This window comes from Bradysia coprophila, unplaced genomic scaffold (genome assembly GCF_014529535.1).
Source record: "Bradysia coprophila strain Holo2 unplaced genomic scaffold, BU_Bcop_v1 contig_94, whole genome shotgun sequence".
In the NCBI taxonomy this organism is placed as follows: Eukaryota; Metazoa; Arthropoda; class Insecta; order Diptera; family Sciaridae; genus Bradysia; species Bradysia coprophila.
The window spans coordinates 5,851,663-5,863,421 of NW_023504022.1; the positions used below are offsets into that span (position 1 = coordinate 5,851,663).

General features: G+C 38.2%; 2 protein-coding genes across 2 annotated transcripts; one reads left to right on the forward strand and one right to left on the reverse strand.

Moving 5' to 3' along the window:
* Positions 1–728: 728 nt before the first annotated feature.
* Positions 729–11,091, reverse strand: LOC119085118 (nuclear exosome regulator NRDE2). Its single transcript, XM_037195380.1, has 7 exons — positions 10,969–11,091; positions 10,569–10,911; positions 10,103–10,512; positions 9,899–10,045; positions 8,384–9,831; positions 951–1,289; positions 729–888 (listed from the first exon to the last, which is right to left on the reverse strand). Exons 1-7 carry the CDS (start codon positions 11,006–11,008, stop codon positions 742–744), a joined length of 2,874 nt encoding a protein of 957 aa, XP_037051275.1. The 5' UTR covers positions 11,009–11,091; the 3' UTR covers positions 729–741.
* Positions 4,276–5,679, forward strand: LOC119085119. The gene is made up of 2 exons (XM_037195381.1): positions 4,276–4,822; positions 4,893–5,679. Exons 1-2 carry the CDS (start codon positions 4,498–4,500, stop codon positions 4,958–4,960), a joined length of 393 nt encoding a protein of 130 aa, XP_037051276.1. The 5' UTR covers positions 4,276–4,497; the 3' UTR covers positions 4,961–5,679.
* Positions 11,092–11,759: the final 668 nt, after the last annotated feature.

Sequence of the window (11,759 nt, forward strand, 5' to 3'; positions counted from 1 at the left end):
GGCAAGTTATAATTAACTAGTGTTCGATTTTCTCGCTTCGCTAACAGTCTATACAGATTTTTCATCGATTGCATTTACCAACTCCGGTAAATTTTCGGTAAATAGGACCAGAAGGTGCACTATTGCTTATACAATTGTCATCAGCTTACGATGTTGTGAGGCATTTTCAATTTTCAATGTCCCTATTTTCAATTATGAGAGATGAATCTCGCTGGGAAATGACGTCATTTTTCGTATAAAAGTGACGTAATTGAGATTCATCTCCCATGATTGAAAATAGAGACCTTGGCCCGAATAAAAAACATTTTTCTGGTTTAAATTATTGTAAAATTTACCGATCGATTAACCAATTTGGACCGATACCGAAGACGGTATATGCAATCTCTAATGTGGAATCAATTTGGGAATTTTGGGAACTTGGGGAAAAAAATTTCCCAATCTTCTGGCCCTAGTTCTGTTTATCGCATTTAGAAGTTTTACATTTCACGGAGAGTAATTCCATAGTCGATGAATGATCTTACGAGCGGCAATAAAGTTTGCGAACTTGTGTTCGATATTTATTGATGAACTCACCTTGAAGTAGCAATTTGACGCCGTTATGTCACTTTTAGAAAGTCCAAGCTCAATCACTATCGGAAACAGATTCATATTTCGAGCCAGACTACTCCAATTAGATTTTGCTTCTTCTTCTCCTCGTCAAGATATTAGATCAATAAAAGAACTATCTGTCACCATTTCGTTTTATTTATTGGTTATATTCACATCATCACTACGTAAAATCTCCAATTCCTCGGGTAGGGCATAGATTCTCAGCTGCTTCTCAATTATGAGATCTTGTAAATGTGGAAGCTCTTGAGGGATGTACACAGTTCCGTCGAGGTATAAAGCCTGTGATGGATAAATAAAAATTGCCGAAAATGTTGTAACTCATTTCTTGAAAAGTCCCTTACCTTATTCCAAGGACATTCGTCTAATGCCGCAAAAAGTGCGTTACGACTCTTTTCGAAATCCTTGTGTACATCGAGTAGGCTCTTCAAATAAATTCTCCACAGCAGCGAATTTTTCCTTGCAATCGAATTGGACGTCTCACTTTTCAACAAATTGCACACTCTGGTCTTATAGGCAGTCTCACTACTGTCAATGTTTGACGATAACGAATCCAGAAACAGAGTATCGTCGTTACAATTCTGTGAGTATTTGATGAACCGATACTTTGCCGACATGACCAAGAACAGTATTGAAACGGGAGAGTGGGCTGCGGTTAGGAGTGATCGAATTTTGAACCATGTCTGAAACGGAAAATTTATTGGTTCAGATCGCGGGTCATCAGAAATTAGAAGAATATGTTGACTACTTCCAAAGCTCAGTTACGTGAATATTAAATTGGAGGATTTCGGCTATCTTTCAACAGACCTAAATTAAGTTCCAAACAAAACATTTTTATATTTTATTTCGATGCCGAACGTTATTTGAAGTATTTTTGCATTATATTTTGCATGGAAATTTTGCATAATTAATTTTAATTCAGTAAAGTATCATGAAAAAATAAGAGAAATAAGCAAAGTCAGAAACCTTGGTCAACATCACGGCAGAGTAAAATAAACCAGGCAGGAGCGGTTCATTTTCGAAACGTCAAATAAGGGACCTAATACACGGGATGAAAATGAACTCAAATGAACACTGACATAAATTGAAAAATTTTATTCGCAAAATATCAAGGGCTACTAGATTATTCAGGTCCCTAGTCAAACAAGCGCTCCTGCCTGGTTAACTTTACTCTGTCGTGTCAACATGCGTGCAGTCGAAATTGCGAAAATTTACATACAAAACAATCTGGATATTTAGCAAAGATGTAAACAAAATGTCCTTCTTCATTTGGCAAATGACCCTTCTCCATCGGGTTGTACATGTTATGAACACCAAACCAGCTTTATAAAAAAAAACTAAAAACTTTTTCGTTATGGTCTAGAATAATGTTTTGCTCATAATAATGTTCGTAATCGAAATAAAATTGTTGTTTGGAACTCAATTGTCTCAAGAGAAAGAATTCATTTACCCTTCTGATTGCTATCTGTAGACGTAACCAAATAAATGTCCTGAGTTTGTCCTTAATGTCCGACGAGATTTTATAATTTGTCCTACCTTATTTCAGGCGCAGTAGACATGTACTAAATTTTAGTAACTAGCTGAAGTTGTATATTTGTCGCTAATGCCAAACAAATGTCCTTAATTAGTTCTAGTTTTCGGACAATGAAAACTTAGTATTATGACAGTTGAGTGAGTAGTACAAAGTCGAAACACTACTTTTTTGGTAACAACGCTGCAAATACTTATTCAGCCTAATTAAGTGTCCTCAATTTGTCCTATCATAATCCACTTCGTGGATATGCGTTTAGTGGTATGGTAGCGAAACAAGCGGTCGAATCCGATATTTTGAATTTTTATATGGGAATTCACATTCAAACGTGGATATCTTCGTTGTTTTTAAAGAATAAGAGCCAGATTTTGCTAGGTTAGTATCTTTTATGGAGTTTTATCGATTGGCATACACATTTGTTTCTAACTATTTCAGTGTGGAGGTGGCCCGACTTTCTATTGCATTTTTTGCTTTTAATGAAGAGATGAGATGGCGTTTGTATCGAACTTTAGTGCCACCGCAAATCTGATTCGGTTATGTATGACATTACATGCAATAGTTACCTTGGTCTGTTCCAAGGTAGTTGAAAATGTCAATCGTCATCCACAGCCAATACAAGCTCAATTTCAAATTTTAACGAAAGAATTTGTTTAAGTTGCGGTTATGTTTGCTTATGTGGATGACGGTTGGTTATTTTCGGCCTGTCAAAATTCGTTCGTACATTGTATGATTGATTGGAATGGATGTATTATGGTGAAAGAGAAAGAAATATTTTGACAATTACCGTCGCAATTACCCCAGAGCTCGTTCAGAAACGATTTTTTCTTCACTGAGTTTCGTTCAGTTAACGATGACAGGTGTAACTGTGAGGTTAGATTTCTCACAATGTATTTTGGTCGTGAAATGTTACCCAAATGTCATGAAACTTCGGTGAAGTGAATTTACAATGGATGTGTTGTGGTCTGCGGATATAAATCATTTCGATTTCTGTGGATCATTTGATGAATCGATATGCCAGCGTCGACAGTTCAAGAACAGAGAGTTTCCGATGTCAAATCGATCTGACACCGACCTAACAGAACATTTTCTGACTTTTGTCGAATTGCGTCGAATGAATTCTGAATAATGGATGAGTGATGTTCGTCATGGTCAAATAAATTTCTAAGAAACAAAATAGTTCTGTTGTCAGTTGTTTGTGGCACCTCCTTCCTCTTCATTTCGTATATAAGTTCCGTTCCCCTCCACTTTCGGTCTAGTAAGTTTGTCCGTTAATGTAAGTTAAGGACGCAAGTGAGTATCACTGTAAAGTTGAGGTCCTCCACATTCATAATAAATAATAATTTAATCAAATAATTGCATTAGTGAGTTGGAGGTCACAGCCCTCGTCAAAGTTCACCTATGTTCCATCGATTCTGAGAAATTTTTGCCGATTACCACCAGCCAGATATGGAAGATCAAAAAAATGTTAGACTTATTTTGGGGCCTAGGCACCAAGGCCTAACTAGGCATATATAAAGAAGTCCCGGAAAAAAATAGCGCCGATTTCGGTCAGTCGAAATTCAAAAGAATCCCTCTGTGGGAATGTAAACATAAACAGAAAATTAACTCGTAACTTTCACTAACGTATCTGAACGGCAAACGTCAGACAACTGTTAGTGTAACATTAAACGAATCGTCAAGTCTTCACTGAGTGAAGAAAAAATCGTTCCTGAACGAGCTCCCAAGAAAAGGCAAGGTATAATAAACTGGTCTTCGGTCTTCTCACTCACATCCTAACATGTTGAAAGAGAAGGCAATACTTTGACAAGTCACAGTAACCGGCAAAGTGTTTAATAGGTTTGTTCCAAGGCCATATGAATTGTCAAATTTCATCCATAGAACCATAACCTCAATAATACCTCTGTGTACATCGCGTAGGCGACGTTGCTCGATTTGCATGAAATATCACGTAAGCGACGTTGCTATGGATGAAATTGTCGTTGTTCGGGTTGTCAAAGTTCGTGTTTACAGTTACTTGGAACAAACCTATGGTCTTCGGTTTTCTCGCTCTGACCACAACACTCTACACCCTGTATGTGCATGGTGAGCATGGTGAAATATGCTATCAAATGCTTCATTGTAAACTCTACAAAATGTTTGACAATCGTTTGACATAAAATACAAAAAAAAAGTTTTATTATCTCTTCCGAGGTGCATCGTTCCCATCAATTTATCATTTTCGGCTGTCCTACATATTACATAAAAAAGAACATTTTCTGACTTCCTGTTCGCGGACCAATTGACCAAAGTGCATACAAATTCGACGTTCAATCACGCAACGATTTTGAATGCAAAATACATAACAACTCAAGCAGTAAACAATGGACGCACTAATGGACATTGAATCAAAACTGAACGATGTGACGGTCACTGCAATTCCAATGTCGGCATCCAGTTTAAACAAGTTGCAACAGCTTCCACAAAATATGAATTTGTCTCCACCGCCCGCGATGACCATCACCACGACAAGAATATCAGCCGACATTACAACGCCGTTAACATCGGTGAACTCAATTCCGTCATCCATTGGCAATTCGTCGGGCTTATCGAAATATGGTCAACTGCTGTCGCTGATCGAAGAAATGGGACGAGATATACGTCCAACATATTCGGGGAGCCGAAGTTCGGCGGAACGATTGAAACGAGGTAAGTTCTGAATCGAATTCGCACAGTTGTTCGGCAGCGTTGACCGGTTTTTCGTTTATCTTTCGATCAGGAATTGTCCATGCCCGAATTCTGGTGCGAGAATGTTTATTGGAAACGGAACGATCAGCTAGACAATGAAGACTGGATGGACGAAGTATGTTCATCGTTTTCTGGTGGAGTTGTTCACAATATTTCGAATGTTTTCATCAGTCCGTCCTACCCGTCATTTTGTATCATCCCTGGAAATATTGTTCGAACGAACACTAATTTCTACCATGTCGTCTGTTTCCTCTTTTTGTACCAAAAAAAAATTGTTTTTTTAATTACTTTAACCAAAACAAGATTAGCGTAGCACGCGACTTTAGTGGCCGACGTGACGAATTCACATTTAAAGAACAAAAAATTTCGTTTTTAGTAGATGCCATTTCATATCGTTAATTGTCAAGTGTTTCTTTCTATCCATCTAAATATAGATTTGTAATTATTGTAAGTTATACCTATCTGCGCCACACGAACCACACACACCAAATTGCAGACGTGTGCGAAATATGTAGTGCATTTCAATCAATTGAGAGTTTTATTGTTAAAGAAAAGGGAAAAGAAAAATAAACAAATGATAAGAATCGATAGCATGACACAAAGTACAAATAATAAAAAGAAAAATGAGAATCAAAAACAATAATTTTAATAAACTGAAGGCATTTTGTTGAACTCAGGTTAATTACTTACAAAAATATAGACGTAAGCCAAATATGAAAACAACAACAAGTAAAGTAAACGTTTAACGCGAAGTAAAGAGTATACCATACATGTAGATTGTAAAGACAAAATAAACAAAAATTACTTAGAAGAACAGACGATCGGCAGTTTCAATTCGGAAAGCTAATGAGAAAAAGTTTCCAATTTTTTTTATCTATTTTTCCTAGATTTTCCAGCGTTTCCTCAACGTTATCCTATTTTACCAACAAAAATTTGTGGAAAAATATTGGAAAACTGGAAAATTGGGAAAATGTTTTCCCAAAATAGTCCTTGCGTCCTTGTGTCAAAAGAATGGCCTTAAGTTCTGTTCATATTTTTTCTTCCATTTTTCCAGCTTTTCCTCAACATTTTTCTATTTTCATTAAAGAAAAAAAATTGCAAAAAATATTGGAAAACTGGGAAAAGATAGAAATAGTTTCCTAAAATAGTCAATGTGTCGAAAAAAAAGCTCCATGCGCCTTAAGAGTGATATCGCCAAATCTTCAGGTCTCCGATTTTAATGAGTGATAGCTCGTTGGATTCGTCTTTCAATTCTAGGAAACACGTGTCTTTCACTTTTTCTTAAAAAAATTTGTTTTCTGTGAAAAGCGCTCAAAAGTGAAGACATGCCAGAGGGTACCGAAAACAGTTTTTCGGCAATAACTCAAGAAAAAATTATTTTAAATTGTTGTAATGTTGTACGATTGTCGGCCTTGAAAAGACCTACAGGTAGAGTATACGCTTGGTGCTGTTCTGGCAGTTGGGCCCTCAGACAGAAGAAAAAAATCTACATTTTGGCACCAACTTTTTTTTTCAAGACTTCTGTAGGCTTGCAGCCCAAAAGTACTGGGTTCATTTATATGTGCAACGATAGTGGGTGAGGCCAGCTACAACACCCCATACTCAGTTCCTTGGTACATCGAAGCTGCAGAGAAGGCGGACTCTCCGAACATTCACTATATTTCTAGTCATAACTCTAGTGGATCAACTAGCACCAAGCGGTGCGTATACTCTACCTGTAGGTCTTTTCAAGGCCGACAATCGTACAACATTACAACAATTTAAAATAATTTTTCCTTGAGTTATTGTCGAAAAACTGTTTTCGGTACCCTCTGACATGTCTTCACTTTTGAGCGCTTTTCAAAGAAAACAATTTTTTAAAAGAAAAAGTGAAAGACAAGTGTTTCCTAGAATTGAAAGACGAATCCAACGAGCTATCACTCATTAAAATCGGAGATCGCTTGTTTCCAAAGTTAAAAAAATCACCTGAAGATTTGGCGATATCACTCTTAAGTCCTGTAAGAATTTCTTTTGCTTGTCATGAAAAGTTGTGAAATAAAAAAGAAAATTCCCGGAAAATTGCTTTTCCAGCCGGAAAAGCCATTTACATCAAAACTAAATTTTTGAAAAATTTCCTCTGTTCTGGGAAGTATGGCTCAATACACATATTTCACATAAGAAGGTCCCTTTGGAGGGTTCCCTTCAAAAAGTGTTATTTCCGGAAAATTAATCAACTCTGAAGCCATTTTCACTGGCCATTTCCTATCATAGAATAGGTGTCATTCGAGACCTACATTCAAGTACTTCTGATTTCAGCGGAGCGATTCATCCTTAGGAGCCTGAAAGCCTGACCTGTGAAAGTACGCAGATCTAATTTGGGATATTAGTTCTAGTGTTTCTTGCACATACATTTCCTCACTACTTCCCCTCTCCTTCATTTCTGTTTAAGTATTATGGGAGTTTCATTTTTGGCGTGTTTTTGACAATTTTCGCTATGAAAATTGCAATTTAATTTTACTGAAGCTTTTTCGTGTGACATAACCATTTTATTGGTCCAATTTCCCGATGAAATTTAATTATTTGACGCGTAACTCTAACTCATCCAAAATTTTGTCTTATCCTGACGTTCCTTCCACTTCTTTCTTTTAGCCGACACTCTTATGGACCATAAGTTATGGCTTTGACACTATCATTGAGCTACTATCTTCCCTATCCTTGAGCTGTAGAACTGCAGCTGGGGCTAATGGCTCCCTTATGAATACCACTGATGGTTAACATCAGATAAGTCCAAAAAAAAACAGGAGGAAACCACAAAAAACGGCTGAATTCACTGAAGTTCAGCAAAAAACCTTCTTCTATGAAACATGGGTAATGGACCATAATTCTCAGAATAGATGAGCTATTGTAGTCACAGAGCTATTGTAGTTTCGGAGATATTTGACTTGAAAGGTTCTTATATAAATGACTTTTTAGGCTGGAAAAACAATTTTTCATTTTCCGGAAAAAATTTGGTTCCAATGCTTTTCATGGCAAACAACATGAAACAAAGAAATAGAACTTAGGGTGCACGGAATTAGACAAGAACCTACACTTAAAAAAATGATTGCCCCAGTCCGACAAATTCATCGTCATTTTTGGATTTTTTTCGAAATTTCTCCCTTTCACTTTTAGTACCGACTAGTCCGTTATCGGCAGTGATGACCAATATAAGTGATGAACACTGTCATTGGTCCAATTTTTTAGCTAAATGAATGTTAAAACTAATGAAGTAAAAGATTTCGTAACAAAAATGTAAAAAAATTTTGAACAGGAGAGGTAATAGAATGATACGTATGTCGATTGTAAAAAGTTGCATCAAGATATATCGGCTCTGAGACCATGTGCTATTTTGTACGATTTTTTTTTCGCGAAATTTCACAAAAGCTCACTCAGATTTTCCCTAAAAATTCCTAAAATTCGTGAATTTTCGATCAAAATAATGGCCCCCTTGATTTGTTACGTTGAAAATGCTTCAAATTAGACGAAATAAATCTATCAACTCACCTGTCCTTCCATGGTAGCAGCAGTCCTCAGCAACAATAAATTATTCGGAAACTCCGACAGTCCTCTCTGCACTGCATCGTAAACCGTGGCATTGTTTTCCATTCCACTTTTGCTGGGCAATTCCAAAACGTCCACCAACATTTCGTACAGATTCTCGCGGATGAATGCATGCCGATTGTTGATCTCGACAAACGTTCGAATCCAAACATTGATTTGTTCAACAGCCAACTGCTTCGATTTGATCAGATATGTGTAGTATACGTTGGCTTTCATTAAGCTGATCAGATAGTCGGACATAAAACACTGTTCCAATTCCATCACAGACACATTACGTTCGATGAACACCAAGTCGCGTACACGGTCAGCGAGCTTTTTCATGGCTTGTAATTTTTTGGGTTCCGTGACTTCCATTTTAGCCGATTCTCTCAATGATACGTCCAATCCGAGACATGTCAATGATCGTATCGCCTGCTCGACTCGTTCTTCTCTCAGCAGTATCTCCACATACAGTACGAAAGTTGCGTAAAAATCAGCGCGGGTGCAATCATTGTCCGAAAGTTTTGTTTCGCCGAGCGCTGTGTGGAACACATTTTCCATTGAGTCCATCCGGCCCAGTTCATATTCGATCAAAGCATATTCCCCGTAGAACACTAACACATTTCGATTTTCTTCGCGTTTCAAAAGCGTTTTCACTTTGGTGCGCAGTTGTTTCGCCCGTTCATCGGTAACTTTACCGGCGATTCTATCGAAAATCAGTAAAATCCTTTCGAACTTCAGCCACAGCATCACCAAAATATTCTTCCGGACTGTGTCACCCGGAAAGCACTCACTTGCTGTCGCTAAGTATTCAAGAACGATTCCGAAATAGATTTCGTAGCCAATGTGTGACGGTATGTACGATGGTCCGATGGAGAAGTCTTTGACAAAGTCCATCATCACCGTTTCGAAGGTGTCACATTTCCTAAACGTTTTGTACAAGAACACCGACAGAATGTCCTCAATGCTGTCAAACTCCGAACAGTGTTCCTGTTTGGTGAAAAAACATTCGCGCAACGAATGTCCGGGCATCGGTACTTTCAGCAATCGCAACACGATGATCATTAAATTGAACGCGTACGAACGATTGGCCAGTGGATAAACGAAGTGCACGATGTCTTCGTTGAATACCATTCGTTGTGGATCGCTGCATGAACGATTTTCCGGACAGGGCAGGAAGTAGAAATTTTGTCGCAACTTTTCGATACGCAACCAAATTTCGTTCATTGGCAGACCGGACTGCAGTATCACTTCTTCGTATTCAATGAGCAGATTTTGATCCGATTCGGATGGCTGGATTTTGGCGAATTTATTTTCAGCGACATTGAGCTCCAGAGCTAATTTTAACAGTGCAAACATCTGCTCATACAGACCAGATTGGCGTAAGAAGAGGGCACAATTTGTGAACAGTTCTAGAAAGGACAAAGTTTGTGAATCAGTTTCTAGAGTCACTGGTCGAGTGGGATGGGGGACACTTACTCAACATAACTTCATCGTATCGGTTCCGGTTGTACATGTTCTTCATGCATTGTTCGTACAACTTGAGCACATCAGCAACGTTACAACGGGCCATCGATCCTTGTGTTGCTAACACTTGGGCGTTCCACAGCGTGTAATTGGTGAGGTCTGAAAGCCAGGGTTAATGAACTATTTCCAGTCTGTAACGATGGCTCCAACACAAACCTTTCGATATCAATTGATCCAACGTTTTGCTCACTTCGAATGACGGAAACGCCCGGTCGATCACTTGTATGTACAGCTTGTATAAGTCTTCGTTTTTCGGATTCTCTCGCAGCGCCTTATTCAGAATGTCCAATTTACGTTCGACCACCTGTGTTTTTGTCGACTTCATGTTGGACAAGTCCTGGTGATTGATGAATTGCAACCATAGTTGAACGTTTCCGGGATTCTCGCCCAACTGTCGGTTGTACTCTTTGTTTTTGATCGAAAAGTCCTCTTCGCTCAAACTTTCCTCCTTATTCCAATCGCCAACCTCGATTCTGTCCTTTTTACCCTTTAAAAAGTACCGTCTGACATTGGTGAATCGCTCCCGCCTAATGTGTCCAATCACACCCGCGAAGTACGTACGATATCTGAATGGAATGACATAGATAGTGAGGTCATTACAGTCCAAACAGCGAAGAATTACCTTGGACAAGCTGGTTTATGTAGAGTCTGCACACGAAGATATCCCCGTTCGGCCTTCTTGTCGACATAGTACTCTTCAGTCCCATCAAACTCCATTACTTCGACGACTTGTTGTGGTTCTTCTTTTTTCGACTTGCGTTCCTTGCGATCCGATTTGTGCTCTTTGTGATCCTTCTTTCGTTTCTTCTTGTGTGACGACCGTGATGAATGGCTAGTTGACGGCTGAACATCTTCATCTGACTGTTTCGAATCCTCGTCGATTGGTATTATAGGCGGTTCGTACTTCTCAAAACTGGGATTCGCGAGCCAATTCAAGTCTTTTTTATCCGAGTTTTTATCGGTCTCTGAAAATACGGTCGATTAACGTTGAATGACAATTATTTACCCGCTTCTGAACGTACCCGTTTCTGTCGATTTTGCGGTGGAGTAAGCTGGAAACATTTCTGTAATGTTTGTATACGTTTTCGAACCTAATAAACCTCACTGCACAAATCAAGATAAACAAAACATTGAAAAGAAAAACATTTGCTTTGACAGCTAAATATCAGACAGATCGGAGCGGCCAGACAACGAACGGCGCACAAATTTAAAACGGTCGCAAACTTAGCAAAGTAGAGTTGATGTTTTCTGTCTTAGAAATTAAGGTGGATTTGATAAATTGAGAAGAAATTTCTGTTTCTACAGCTTTCACTTAATTTTGTGACATATCAATGGCACCATGTCACATGACAAAATCGAATATTCGTGGGACAAAAAAAAACTGTGTTGGTCACACTGATTTTGAGCTTGTAAGAGGTCAAAATTCCATGAACGGAACTGCAGCGTTGCCCTGCAGCGCTTAATCGTCCTCATACAATTTCACATCCAACTAGCAGCTAGTGTCCAACAAACAAAATTCCAGCCCACGTTTTTCTTCTACATGTCGTATCGTATGTATCTCTCATATTCGTAAATTCACGTTACACGTTACAACTCCATTTCTAAATATCGTTCAGTCAGGGCCTATTTTATGGAATTTAATTTCCAAAAATTTCCAAAATTTCACAAAAATTCTTAAAATTTCCAAATTTTGTTTTCTGTTAGATCTCATTCCAAAGTAATCAGTTAAAAGCTCAAAGACATGAAAAACAACTAAAAAGGCAGTGAAAACAACATTTACGATGCAATCTGTTGTGTTTTTAGATAAAATGAT